This window comes from Cebus imitator, unplaced genomic scaffold, assembly GCF_001604975.1.
Source record: "Cebus imitator isolate Cc_AM_T3 unplaced genomic scaffold, Cebus_imitator-1.0 Scaffold132, whole genome shotgun sequence".
Lineage (NCBI taxonomy): Eukaryota > Metazoa > Chordata > Mammalia > Primates > Cebidae > Cebus > Cebus imitator.
In genome coordinates this window covers 1,752,460-1,766,116 of record NW_016107447.1, presented here as the reverse complement: position 1 = coordinate 1,766,116, position 13,657 = coordinate 1,752,460, and the positions used below count along the sequence as shown (strand labels likewise).

The window sequence follows — 13,657 nt, the reverse complement described above, 5'->3', positions numbered from 1 at the left end:
AAGAGAGGCAGCTGAGCCACCAAGAGCCCCAGCCAGCACCTTCAGACTTGCTTCCTCCCTGGGCCCTAGGGAGCATGCGGTCTGTGCCTATAGGCCCTCCTCAGAGGGCAGCACAGCACCAAGGCCCTGGTGGCTCTGAGGCTGCTCTCCTGAGCCTCAACTGTGAAGCACACCCAGCTGTCCGCTCACTGTGGGGATCCAAGGCCAGCTAGAGTCTGACTTACAGGTTGGGGACAGGCACAGCTCCCCGTGCTCTGATCCCCAGGGGTATTCATGCAGGCCCTGCTGGGGGGGTTTGGAACTAGGGGATGCAGGGCCTTGGACTCTTTAGACCTGCTGAGCACAGGCAGAGGCCACCAAGGACCCAGCTGTGAGACCCCAGGGGCCATGAAAAGGAGATGCTTGGAGGAAAGGGAGTGTGGTCCCAGAAGTAGCTCCAGCTGCCTAAGCCTTCTCTGCCCTCAAGACCCTCACACATTCTTGGGGGGGTTTCTGTATTTCCTTTTACAAATGAAACAAGGTGGGAACAGGCTGAGGAGTGGGGTTGGGAAGGCATCAGGACCTATATACACGGGACTTGGAAGGATTCTGAGGTGAGGAGTTGGGGATGGGCAGGGAGGGGAGCCTTGGCAAAGCCAGAATTTCCGTATTATCAGTGACAGCTGGGGTCTCGCTGCCACCCCAGGGGCCCCAAGTCCTAGCAGTCCAGACAAGCACCCCTGGGGCTCCTCCTCCCCGCAGGGTATGTTAAGTGGGGTGAGGCTCGCGGCTGGGGCCCTGCTCACGGCCCAAGTCCCGGTCCTTGGCCTCCGAGGAGGATGATGACGAAGAACCAGAGCTGTGGCTGCGGCCTGACTGCCGGTAGGCAGTGCTCAGCTCCTGCAGCCGTTCAGGCGTCGGCCCCCACTTGGCAAAGCCAGGGTCATTCTGCAGGAAGAGCACGGCCGTGTTGTGGACAGCCTTGTAATGCATTTCCTCCCTGTGGGCAAAGGCAATGACGGCTCAGGGTGGGGCTGGGCCTGGCCTGGTCAGCCCAGCCTGACCAGCCCAGCCTCTTTCCCCTGCCCTCCCTGGCACCCACTTCTTGCAGATGTGCTGGGAGCCACTGCGGTACTCATGTTCAAAGGCAGGCAGGACCAGCTGGTGGCGTTTGAAGCGGCTCTGCTCCATGCGGGTGAGAGCTGGTGTGGGGGGTTCCCGCCACTCAGGGATGAACACGATGAAGGACAGGGGCTCCAGTGAGCCCTCAAGCAGTTTCTGTGGGAGGGGACACAGGGTGGGCGTCAGGGCTGCCTCCCAGGTTGCTGGCAATCCTGCCTGTTGTCCACCCCTCACCCTCGCAGTGTACCCACCTCAAAGTGAGAGACCATGGCATCCATGAGCTCCTCGCAGAAGGGAGGGTTGGCCTCAAATGAACCACTCAGTGGAGCAAAGTCTAGGCAGGGCCTGGGGACAGGAGTGAGCATTCTAAGTCCCATCAGGACCCAGTCCCTCAACCAGAAACAGGTACCACCCCCAACCCTAGGCAACCACACTGAAGAGATGGCCTGGCCAGAGGCCAGCATTCACCCAAATTCATTGTGGCATAAGGCGTGATCATCTGCACTGAATGGATGAGGACAGTGAAGGAGGCTCAGGCTGGGATGCCCGTGTTCACCAAGCTGGAATTGGGATCCAGCTCTGAGCCGGCCACCACCACAGCAGAAGCTGCACCCAAGACCCCCGGCTGCTGAGCTCTGGACCTGGAGGTCCTAGCCATTCTTCCTCCTGGAAACAGCATTACCTTCTCTCGTCTGCTCACCTGCACCCCTAGTTTGTAAGGCCTCTGAGGTCTGTGGCCCCATTTCTCACTCCTCTCAGGGCCTGGGACCACGTGTTCCTATTCTACCCTGAGCTGACTCACTGAGAAACCCACAGGCCGGGTTAGGGGTGTCACATGCCTTCCCAGAGCCAGAAAAGCTCAGGCTCCCAGAAGTTAAGCAACACGTCCAAGGTCACATATTTGGTAAGAGGTGGAGGCAGGGACTCTACCCAAGCCTGCCTGATGCTACAGCCCAGGAAGCAGTCAGCTAAGGTGGGCCCTGTGGCCTGGAGACCACCTCGCTGGCCTGGGTAAAGGGTAGCCCCTGGCTCTCACCCGCGGGAGCCAAAGTAGCCATCTGTGTCGGGGAAGGCAGAACAGTACTGGCGGAAGTAGCAGTTGAGAGGTGAGGCAAAGCACTCGAAGCTGACGCTGAAGAGGCGGTGGAGGGCCTCAAAGACGTGCACAGGCAGCGATCCCTGCAGGCCAGTCCCCTCATAGAGGCCCACGCCGAACATCATCTGCAGAGTGGTCACAGTCAGCACCTGGGGCTCAGCCTCTCTGTTTCTTCCTGGGGAGCCCTCCCTGCTGCCCCAGGCCTGTACCTGGTACCGTCGGAGAAGACACCAGACCCGGGGCAGGAACCTCTCAAAGGCAGAGTCATCAATGCAGCTATAGCGGTAAAGGAGCCACTGTGGGGTGGGACAAGAGAGGAGTAGCCTTCAGCAGTGCTCCCTCATGTCCCCATCACTGGCCTCTTGCTGGAGAGACTGCCCAGGAAAGATCCCAGGCCCCGACTCATCCATCAGCTAAGGCCTTCCTCCCCCAGCCCTTACCAGCTTGCTGAAGTAGTTGCGGCTGACCTTGACCATCTCTCCCTTATACCGGATGCAGACCACGTTGTTCTCCATGTGCATCTCCACACTGGGCATGGGGGGTGCAGACACAGCCAGCCGGACTGGGTAGCAGTACACCAGGCGGGGCTCCACCTCAGGGGCCTCCACCTCCTCTGTGGGCAGGGAGAGCAGTGAGGGACCACACTGCTCATTCTCACGCTGCAGCTGCTGTGTGCCACATGCTTTGCACCAAGAGAGGGAAGTCCCATCCCACAGATCAGTATACCATTGCCCATTTCAGTAAAAAGGGAAGAAAAAGCCATAAAAAGAAACCAGCCAAGCAAATGGCTGGGGCAGAAACTGGTGGCCTGTGTCAACACCCTCAGTACTGAAGCAGGCCCCCATCTGTTGTGCCTTGGGGCTGGATGGCAAGTAGGCTCAGGGCTAGGGGTCCTGCTGTCCGGCAGACGTACAAGAACTGCATCTCCATCATCGTAATCGTGATGATCCCTTATTTGGGGATCCTTCTGGGCCAAGCGGTTTGAGTTACCTGTGAGTACTCACACAATCCTACCACCAGGTGCTATACTTCAGTCTGGGGAAGGTGAGGCTTGCAGAGAACGGATGTAAACTCAGGTACACCTAACTACAGCTCCCAGCCTTTCACCACCACCATCTGGTTCTCCCTTTATCACTTCTCCCTGTTTCCCAGAAAAGTCCAGCCAAAGGACACAGCAGGTTCTGCCCCAAACCAGCCCCTGGCCTTGAGGCTCGGCCTCATTTGTCCCTTCCATCAGGGCACACGGCTCACGGCATCACAGCTGCCCTCCTGCTCCACCTTTCCCCTACCTGAGATGTTGTTTTCCTTGAGGATGGCAAGGTGCTTCTCTCGGATCCGTTTGACGTACTCCAGGGAGATGTGGTAGATCTTACTACAGATGCCTTCCACGGAGTCCTTGGCTGCAGCTGAGACGTGGGGGCCACACTGCCTCCGCAGGTGCTCCAGGCGATCCTGGAGGAGACATTCTGGATCAGGGCACTAGTGGAGGCCAGAGGGGTTCAGCTGGCTAGCAGGTAAGCACAGGGCTGCTGGAGTCCAGCAGTCCTTGTTCTGAACCAGCTCTGCCGCTGACTAGCTGTGTTACTTGGACAAATCCCCTGGCTTCTCTGAATCTTATTCCTCAGGTGTCAAGGGGACACAAGATACCTAACAGGGCAGTTTGAATATTAAATGTGATCATTTCCCTTAAGGGCTTACCAAGCGTCTGGCTTACAGTAATTGTACAATAAATGCCAGTAGCTTTTGTTGGGGTTACACTGCCAGATCCCATGATAATTACTGAAAAACCAGACAAACCAGCACGGTCCCAGCTTACAGTGTTTGCAGTCTATCGGGGAAAGACAATTACAAAACAGGGTGCTTGGCTGCTGCAGACTTGAGATTTGAGCTTTTAGTTACTTGCAAAGATGACTGTCGGGACTTGTAATTTTGCTGAATCACACGTGTAAAACTGAAGAGTGAGAATGAGTCACTCTGGCTAGTGAGTACACCTACCTTTGTCACTCTCTACGTGTCAAGTACACAGTTACTATCGTGAAGTGCGAAACCTTGTCTCTTGTGAAATATGGTCCTGAAAAGAAAGCCCATTGCTAGTGCTGGTGGAGAGGTTTAAGAAGTGATAGGTTTTGGCCAGAAAACAGAATTGTTTTGGACACATTAAGAGTAGGGAATTGAATCTGATGGCAGTTCTTAACTATGATATGAACACACACACCCAAGAAAAAGCAGGCCGTCAATCTGTTTCCAAAACTCTACTCAAGGGAGATGCTGAACATTTATTAGGTTGAAAGGCAGCTACATGTGGTGTGTGGCCAAGCATAAGATTCCATTAAGATTGTTAACGGAAATGTTCTTTGGGAGAAAGCCAGGCGCCTAGAGAAACATCTCCCCAGTCATAAGTTTGGGGACTGACGAACATCAAAGGTCTGCCGTACTGCACAAGAGGAGGCCACTGGGGGAGGCCTGGCCCAGCCTGGACAGGCAGAGTAGGCTTCCTGGAGAAAGTGGCCACAGAGCCCTAAAACTGGCCTCCTCACCCAGGGGCCCACTCACCATGTAGTCCTCCTTGGAGGCTGAGTGGTCCTTCCGAAGCCAGCTAAAGGTGTCTTCCACATTCCATTTGACCACCTTCCTACTGTCGGGGGATGCACTCCTGCTAGTCAAGGGCGCAAGAAAGGAATGGCTTGGCTCCACCCTCCTCGTCCCACTTCATGGGCTTCCTGGGAATCAAGCCCTAGGCTTACATTGCAGCCCTTGTTCTGCCTTTGGGAGCTGGCCCCACTTCTGCCACCAAGAGCAATGACAGCCCTGCATGAGACTGGGCCAGATGGCCTATGACCTCCCACTTTGATCACAGACCCATCTTTCCTGAGGCAGGAAACAGAGGCAAACCTGGACTCGATGAGCCGCCTGGCGGCCTCCGCATATTTAAAGAGCAGGCGCTTGGCTTCCTCCCGGAACTTGATTCGGGATAACCTGCATTAGAGAGTGGGCAGAGTTAGAGACCTTCTATATGTGACTGGGCACAGAAACCAAATGGCCCAGGGTCATCCCCAGCTGTGGGGCTATACCTGATGGGAATGTCGTTCATGATTTCACGAAACATGGAAGGTGACACGATTGGTTCGCAGTTGCTGGGCAACAGGGGGTCAGAGCCTTTGTCCACCACCTTGCGCTCCAGCATCCAGCGGTTGAAAGACTCCCGTGGAGGCTCAATGCCTGGAGGACAGGAGAGCTGCTAAAGGCCTGGATTTAGTCAAGCAGTCCCACTTGGAGCTTGGCACATAGAGGAAGCACCGCATTCAGCAGTGAGTAAGACACAGTCCCACTTCAGAGGCTTCTAGGCTGTATTTCCCAAAATATATTCTAAAAATCACTAGTTTTATAGTGTTAGTAAGTAGCCAGGTGTAGTGGCTCACACCTGTAACCTCAGCACTTTGGAAGACTAAGGTAGAAGGATCGCTTGAGCCCAGGAGTTCGAGACCAGCATGGGCAACAGGGACCCTGTTTCTACAAAAAAAAAAAAAAATTAACTGGGCATCTCAGCTACTCGAGGGGCTGAGGTGGGAGGATCACTAAAACCCAGGTGGTTGAAGCTGTGGTCGCACCATTGCACTCCAACCTGGGTGACAGAGCAAGACTTTGTCTCAAAAGAAAAGAATAGAAAATATTATATAATGTAAAAAAATAAAGAAGAGAGAAGCCAGAGGATTGTGTATTTGAGCAAAGTTAAACAGGTTTATTTACTAATCGTTAAGAATTAGAGGCTGGGTGCGGTAGCTCATGCCTGTAATCCCAGCACTTTGGGAGGCCAAGGCGGGTGGATCACCAGGTCAGGAGTTCAAGGCCACACTGGCCAACATGGTGAAACCCCATCTTAAAAAAAAAAAAAAGAATTAGAAACTAGGCCAGGCATAGTGGCTCACACCTGTAATTGCAGCACTGTGGGAGGCCAAGCCAAGCAGATGGCTTGAGCCCAGAAGTTCAAGACACACCTGGGCAACACTGCGAGATCCTCTTAAAAAAATTAAAAACTAAATTTTATTTAATACTTATCCATGGCCGGGCGTGGTGGCTCACGCCTGTAATCCAAGCACTTTGGAGGCCAAGGCGGGCAGATCACTTGAGGTCGGGAGTTCAAGACCAGCCCAACCAACGTGGTGAAACCCCATCTTTAAAAAAAAAAAAAAAAAATTAAAAAAAAGAATACTTATCCATTTCACTTACTCCTTGTGATAATCCTAAGGTATAGATACTCTTGTTTTTTTGAAACAGGATCTTGCTTTGTCACTCAGGCTGGAATGCAGTAGCATGATCATGGCTCACCACTGGCCCCCACTCTGCCATCCCCAAGCTGGCCTGGCCAAGCCTGGCTCTTGCTAAAGGTGGGTGAAAATAAAGGAGGCCATGTCCCAGAGGCAGGTACCCTCTCGCTGCTGGCACAGCTCCCGGTAGTGCTGTCGAAGCTTCAGGATAAGCTGAGAGCGGAGCAGCTCCACCTCGGGGTGCGGGGGCAGCACCTCTGAAGGTCCTCGGTGCTTGATGACAGCATTGGTCTGGATGTCCAGGTCCCAGTAGACCCTTGGGGCAGAGAGAGTAGTGATGAGGATGCCCTGCCCACCCATGCCACACCCTACAGTCCCGGACAGGCTGGCATTAGCAATGGGTGGCCCCAAGCCAATCAGCAGGGACTCACTCAGTGGGTCGGAGGAGAGCTGCCTGCTGTTTATCTTCAGGGGATGTACCCCACATCTTCAGTGTTGGGGTTCCTGGGACACTGGGGGAGCTGGGCACCGACTGGCCCGTGGGTGTCACGGGGATTTCAATCTGTAGCGAAAGTCACAAAGGTGTCAGGTCAGATTTACCAGAGAGGCTCCATCCAACGGTGCACACCTAGTGAACCGTGTCCCGGGCCCCCCTCCTGGCCAGCCTGCCGATGCCCAGCCCCTGCAGGGAGCCTGTGGGCTTCCTGTCTGAGCTGGCCACTCAGCAGATGGTTCCTGGCTGCAGACACTCACCTTGGGCTTCTTCACACCATTGCCGCTTGGCTGCTCTTCCGAGAGCTGCCGCTTTCTGGGCTTGTTCTCAGCCGGGGGGGTTTCCACCAAGCTTGAGTCTTGGGGCAGTGGGGTCGCATTCAGCCCCAAAGGGTCCGACTGGTGGAGGGAGACCAGCAGAGTTGCAACCAGAGCCAGTGGCTTAAGGGCCCCAGGACATTGAATCCTCACGCCCTCCCACCCCTGCTCCTACTCCTTAGAGAAGAGCAGAGGGGCTGGGATACAGGCAGAGAACATGGCTCCAGTTCTGCCTGCAACTTGCAACTGTGACCGGGTGTGCTACTACCCTTCCTGTTTTACTTTCAGAATGGCCGTGCTAAGCCCTACATCACCACTGAAATTAAATGAGTCAGTGAATATGACTTGCTTAACAAGGCATCTGGCACAAGATCAGTGCTCATTACACATTATTTTCCTCAAGAACAGAGTGAAAGTCAGGAATAAAGGAAAAACTCAAAACTGCTTATTGTTGTGAAAAGCAAGTCCCCGCAGATGGGACTCTTGGTAACGCTGACAGAATGTATGGTGGTGAGTGGTGTGGGCCTGAACTCACATCAGCTGTGCGTCCTGCTCTGCCTACTACTAACTGAGGTCTTGGGCCAGCTGTTCCCCATCTGTGAACCTCAATGTCTTCACCTGCAAAACGGAGATGCCAACTGTCTCGACTGTGCCTAGTAAAGAAATGCTGCCCCAGCTGAGATGAACCCAAAAGCCCATGTTCCCACCAGACAGCCCATGCCTGTACTTCCTGTCACACTGACATGCCAGATCCTAGAATGTTCTTTTCCTTCCCACTCACTTGCTAACCTGCTCACTTAAACACTCACTCTCAGAGCTTTTCCTGTCTCCTTCCCTCCCCAGAGTAGGTCAGGATCCTGATGTCCTCTAACACTACTCCTCATACGAGGACCACAACTGTAACTGCACGGTCTCCTGGCAGCCTGTGGGTGCTCTGCGATGGCAGGGAGCAAGTCTGTGTTGTTCATTCCTGCATCATTGCACAGTGCCCACCGTGCAGCAGCTGCACAACCATGTTTACCTGTCAGTCTACCGAGTGTATGTTCCATGAGGGCAGGGGCTGTGTCTGTCTTGCTTGTCATTGTATATGCAAGTGCCAGCACAGGGCTGGGCACTGAACAACTGTTCAGGGTACATCTGGGGAAGGCCCAGGTGCCAGAGGCCACTCTGAGACCCCCACCCTAGGCTGGCACTCACAATCACATCGTGCTGCCCCAGCACGGGCATCTCCCACAGGGACTGGTTGGTGAATCGGTTGAAGTAGTAGGGACGATTCTCCCTCCGGCTCCAGCACTTCTCCCAGCCTGCATGCACCAGCTCCTCTGCAAACAGGCATGGGGCCCAACCAGGGTCAGGGCTGCTCCCAGGGTGCCCTTCCTACCCCACCACCCCACTGCTGCTTTCCCTCAGTACCTGGGAGGTCCTGCACCAGACGGATTGGCTTTGGAGAACAGGGCTGGCTCTGATTGGAGGTGCCCGGGGAGTGACTCAGCAGGGACGCTTCCTCCCGGGGGCTGCCGTGATTCTCATTGGCCATTTCCGCACCCACACAGGACCTGCCACACAGAGGACCGAAGACTGTCAGCTCCAACCCCTCACCTGCCAATTACAATCCACCCAGGGGCCCCAGTGACCACCCACGGATATGGAGAAATCCAATAGGGTCCTATCCTAAAGGGCCAGCATGGTGCCACAGCAGCAGCCCTGGGATCTAATTGCAACTACAGCTGTTCAATGGGTGCACTCCTGCTGCTTCCTCTGCCTAAGATGCCCCTCCCCCTCTTCTCTGCCTGGCTTGCTGTAGGGTTCACATCCTTCAGGAAGCCTTCCTTGACTCTCCCCTCCCCGGGCCAAGTTGTCAGAGCCCCTCCTCAGGGCCATGAACAACTCTATCTTAGCACTCACTCAGATGGTCTGGTCTGTCATCTGAGTTTCTCTCTACACTAAACTGTTAGAACTTCCAGGAATAGGAATTGGTCCAACTCAGCTCTCTGCAGCTCAGCACAGGACCTGAACCCAACAGGAGCACTATTGATTCTGCAAATATTTACAAAGCAGCAAGAGCAGCAAACAAGACCAACAGGATCTGCCCTTAAAAAGCGATTCCCACAAGAAGGAATAGTAACAACTCTCAGTAGGAGATGGGATTTTATGCTCCCATCCAGTAAAATCTAAAAGGAACAAAGCACACTAGGGAAGGGCATGGAATCTAATTGGCCACCTTATTTTACACTACACAGCAGGAAGCAATCTGTTGCTAAAAGAACCAATGCAACCGAGAAGGACTAATTCAGCCCTTCATAATCCCCAGGTGGATATTTACTGTAAGAACCAGCAGGGAGGCCAGTTCCTTCAGATCTGTATTCCCTCCTCCCCCACCCAAAGCAAACCCAGCATGAGCCTCAGGTGCTTCTGGCCTGGGGCTGAGATAGAACTGTTTTCTGTAAGTCACACCACCCAAAAGACATCAAACTTTTATCCACAAGACCACAAGGCAGGCTTAAACATCAGTTATCTTTTCATGCTGACATTTTATCAACTCATTGTGGTCACAGTGATTATCTCATGCTGATCAGAAGCTCTGATTGGTTGTTGAAGACATCATAGAAATCATTGGGACACTGATTTTATTGCACACTCCGTCACAGTAGTCTTTGTTAACTGAGAAAGGGAAAAGTGAATGGTTCCTCCAGCGGTACAGTTTGGCAGATAAAAATGCAGGGGGCAAAAGGACATATGTACAATAATAAGGGCCTTGATAACAGAAAGGTTGAGAACCACTGGCCAAGGTAAGAAAAAAAGCTGCCTTGATTCTCTACGTAGGAAGAATTCCTGGTGCCCTGGGGGCTGAGCCCACAAGTTTCAAGACTGAAGTCCCCCCTTTCTCTCACCCTCTGAGGTCTGCAACACTAGCATGAGAGGGTTTTCTTCTCCAGCCGGATGGACCCCCACAGGGTCCCACAGAGGCGAGGAAAGGCCTGCAGGAAGACTCAGCACAGGCGGATGGGCTGGTCAGCAGTAGAGTGAACGGGGCCCCAGGGGATTCCTTGCATCAGCAGCTGGAGAGCAAATAGGAAAATGGAGAGTCACCGACCTGTGGGATGCTGCAGAGCAGGTACAACAAGAGGAGCAAAAACAAAGAGCAAGTTTGGAGCCTCCAGGGCAGGGCAGGACACACCGGGAATGGGATGAAGGAACACCGGGGATGAAAATGTTACCAATAAGGTTTGCTTTCATGGGCCTGTGCGGCTGCACAGGTCCCCACATTCAGGAAAGCCCCGAGTTGGGTTTAAAGCTCTGCGGTCACTGTCTTAACATTTTTAATAACTTTTTAAAAAGGAGCCCACGTTTTCATTCTCTACCCTGAGCCCCACAAACTCTATAGGCAGTCCTGCCAACTCAAGCACCCTTAGGCTGGGCACAGTGGCTCCAGCAACTTGGGAACTGGGGTGGGAGGATTTATTGAGGCCAGAAGTTGCCTCAGCAACATACTGAGACCCCAGCTCTACAACAAAGTTTTTTACTTGGTCAGTTTTTTGTTTTTTAAAATTTTTTTATTTTTTGAGTTGGGAGTCTCGCTCTGTCACCCAGGCTGGAGTGCAAGGCACAATCCCACTGCAACCTCCACCTCCTGGGTTCAAGCGATTCTCCTGTCTCAGCCCCCCGAGTAGCTGGGATTACTGGCGTGCAGAACCACACCTGGCTAATTTTTTGTATTTTTAGTAGAGACAGGGTTTCACCATGTTGGCCAGGCCGTCCTGACCTCAAGTGATCCAGCTGCCTCAAGTGATCCACTCAGCCTCCCAAAGTGCTGGGATTACAGGTGTAAGCCAGTGCGCTCGGCCCAAAAAAAAAAAAAAAAAAAAATTGCACCTCCAATCCCAGCTATCAGGAAGCTGAAATGTAAGGGTCACCTGGGCCCAGGAGTTCGAGGCTACAGTAAGGTATGTTCATGCCACTGTGCTTCAGCCTGGGTGACAGGGCAAGACCTCACCTCTTAAAAAATAAAGTACCCTTAGACCAGAGAAAAATCAACATACATACATATCATTGATCTGGGGGCACAATCGCAAGCCTCCCATAGCAAGTGAAAGACACGCTCTGAATGTCTTGCAAAAAATAAAAACATGCAAACACATTATGTGACATATCTTGCTTGCCTTTATTGAAAAATATTTTTCCCAAAACATCCTGTGGTATTGATGCACCGGGTAGATGAACTTTGCAGATTACGCACAAGCGGCACAGCTTGTGTGAGGCTGAATGGGGACACTGCAGCATTTCCAGAGCCAGCTGTGCATCAGAATCATCTCGGAGTTTGTAAAATATACATATTTTCAGACTCCTGTGCCTCACTGCGCATATCGGGAGCCAGAAATACGGAGGGGAGGCACCCAAGAATTAGCATTTTTAAAACGCGCCCTAAGAGTGACTGGAGACAGGATGACTCATTTTTTTCACGCCATTTGAAAAAATTTACCCATTTTTTGCGATTAAAACCATTTTTAATTTCCCATGTGACTTGAGTGCCGCAGGTCTGTGACCAAAGCAGCAGCCCTGGAGTTGGACAGACCCGGATTCGGGGCCCTTCTTCTGCTTTCCGGCTTATAAACCGGAATCACTCGACCGCTATGCGTAGAGTCCAGTATTGTGCGCTCTGAGTAAGACATAACTGCTCTTAAGATAAGGTTTTTATTTATCCTGTGGCTTCCCGACCCCCACGCATACCGAAGCTTGAGAATCACCGCTGTTCAAGGATAAACAACTCTATCTGCGCAACCGGAGGAACCCACCAGAAACCAGAGTCCGAGTCAGGGATTGGAAGAAGGAGGGGCGGGACCATCTCCGCAATGTACCAGTCAGAATTCTCCGGCCCAGTAGGGCGGAGTCAAAGGGCTAACAAAGTGCGCAGGCGCCAGAGCGCGCGAAGGCGAGGAAGGGCGAACCCCAGCGCGCGCGCGCACCTACCCGCCCCCCACCCCGCAGTGGGGGTGGGCTGTTTGGCGCGCGCGCGCCGGCCCATCTCCCGGGCTCCGCCCCCCGCCCCGCCGCGCGCTCCCGCCCCCGGGCTGAGGCGACTCAGAGTCGGAGCCCGACACAAAGGCAGTGGCGGCGGCGGCAGAGGAGGGACTCTAGAGGCTGCTCTGCTTGGGCTCTCCAGGCCCACCTCCCTCACCTCGGTTACCGGCGCGGCTGCCCACCCGCGGGTCTAAGATGGCGGCGGCAACAGAGCCGGGGCAAGTGGCAGCCCCGAGGAGAAAGCGCCGGAGGGGCCGCCGCCGCTCGGCTTCGGATCCCCAGACCCTGGCGCGGCTCTCTGCGGGACCATGGCATTCTGGGACTCTTACCTGCCCGGAGCGGACTCGAGGGGACGCGGCTACACGCTCTGCTCGACCGCCCGTTTTGCCGCCTCCGCCTCGCCCTCCCCAGCGCCGCTGCCGCCATCTTGTGTCCCGGGCCGGGACTCCGCGCTGCGCATGCGCTGGTACCGCCTCCGAGGGACCGCGCCACGGCCTCGCCGCCATCTTGAGTGTGGCAGGGTCGGCTGTCTTCTCACACCCAGCTTGCTTTCGGCCCCCTCCCCTTCCTCCCGTCTGTTCTGTCCCTGCCCCTGCTGTTCCTTGGGACACTAAGGAGGGGGAGACAGCTCTGTAGGCCTGGGGGTGGACTGAGGAAGGAATGAATTCACTGGCACGCCCCCGCCTCAGTTTCCCCCGCGGGGACACCCGCAGGAGCCGCAGACTCTTGGTGGGCGGTTCGCAGCGGGGCTGGACTGAGCGTGCGCATTAGGGGGCGTGGGACCGTCTTAGAACCTGCTGGGGTCTTTGGCTCGGCGGTCGGCCCAGAGGAGGAGTCCTAGTGACGCAGGCTCCCTACGTAGCTGAGACCTGGGTCCTGGCACCCGCGCGGTTCTGCCACTTCCGGTCAGTCTCCTGCCTTCTCTGGGCCTCTGTGCTGCGTGGTGTCGGAATGTTATGCAGCCCTGCCCCATGCCCGGGCTACATGCACATCGAGCCCAAGCTGTAAATGCTCTTGAGTAGAAGGAACTTAAACTAGCCTTGCGGGGGCATGTATTAGAGATGGTTTGGGGCAAAGATGGGAAATCAACCAAATGCATCATAGGGCCTTTCCAACACTGACATATCTGTGGCCATTAGTTGCAGTTCAAAGCCTCATTGTGCCTTCAAGCCGGCTACGGAGGGTAGCCTGGCAGGGAACTGGAAGCTGTAAGGTGCTCCTCCTCCGGCTCTCTGCAGGATTCTTTTTGGTAGGGGCCTGTAGGCGTCAGAATAGTAGCTCCACCCACTTCTGGCCTCCCCAGTAAGCAGCCCTTCCAGTACTAGTTTGAGAAGAGGACAAGCTTGCCACCTGCTGTCAGACCGGC

The 13,657-nt window shown here is 54.4% G+C and overlaps 1 protein-coding gene across 6 annotated transcripts; it reads right to left on the bottom strand.

Moving 5' to 3' along the window:
- Positions 1–477: 477 nt before the first annotated feature.
- PCIF1 (phosphorylated CTD interacting factor 1) lies at positions 478–13,080 on the bottom strand. Of its 6 annotated transcripts, none has more exons than XM_017541271.2 (17): positions 12,621–13,080; positions 10,164–10,331; positions 8,686–8,831; positions 8,470–8,594; positions 7,216–7,353; positions 6,894–7,024; positions 6,624–6,778; positions 5,269–5,416; positions 5,090–5,173; positions 4,751–4,850; positions 3,487–3,649; positions 2,638–2,810; positions 2,407–2,493; positions 2,138–2,322; positions 1,353–1,446; positions 1,082–1,257; positions 478–979 (listed from the first exon to the last, which is right to left on the bottom strand). In XM_017541271.2, exons 3-17 carry the CDS (start codon positions 8,807–8,809, stop codon positions 748–750), a joined length of 2,115 nt encoding a protein of 704 aa, XP_017396760.1. In that variant the 5' UTR covers positions 8,810–8,831; positions 10,164–10,331; positions 12,621–13,080; the 3' UTR covers positions 478–747. The 6 variants fall into 6 exon arrangements, with proteins under 6 accessions (XP_017396760.1, XP_017396759.1, XP_037598936.1 ...); XM_017541270.2 differs by having other exon boundaries at positions 481–979; positions 8,686–8,828; positions 12,621–13,079; XM_037743008.1 differs by lacking the exon at positions 12,621–13,080 and adding an exon at positions 12,001–12,105 and having other exon boundaries at positions 748–979.
- Between the last annotated feature and the right edge of the window lie 577 nt (positions 13,081–13,657).

Bases quoted from the DNA above. Each gene is read 5' to 3' on its own strand.
- PCIF1 (XM_017541271.2), bottom strand. From the start codon at position 8,809: ATGGCCAATGAGAATCACGGCAGCCCCCGGGAGGAAGCGTCCCTGCTG. The intron at 8,595-8,685 runs GTACTGAGGGAA...GCCTGTTTGCAG, and splicing joins TCTGGTGCAGGACCTCCCAG to AGGAGCTGGTGCATGCAGGC. The intron at 5,174-5,268 runs GTATAGCCCCAC...TCTCTAATGCAG, and splicing joins ATGAACGACATTCCCATCAG to GTTATCCCGAATCAAGTTCC.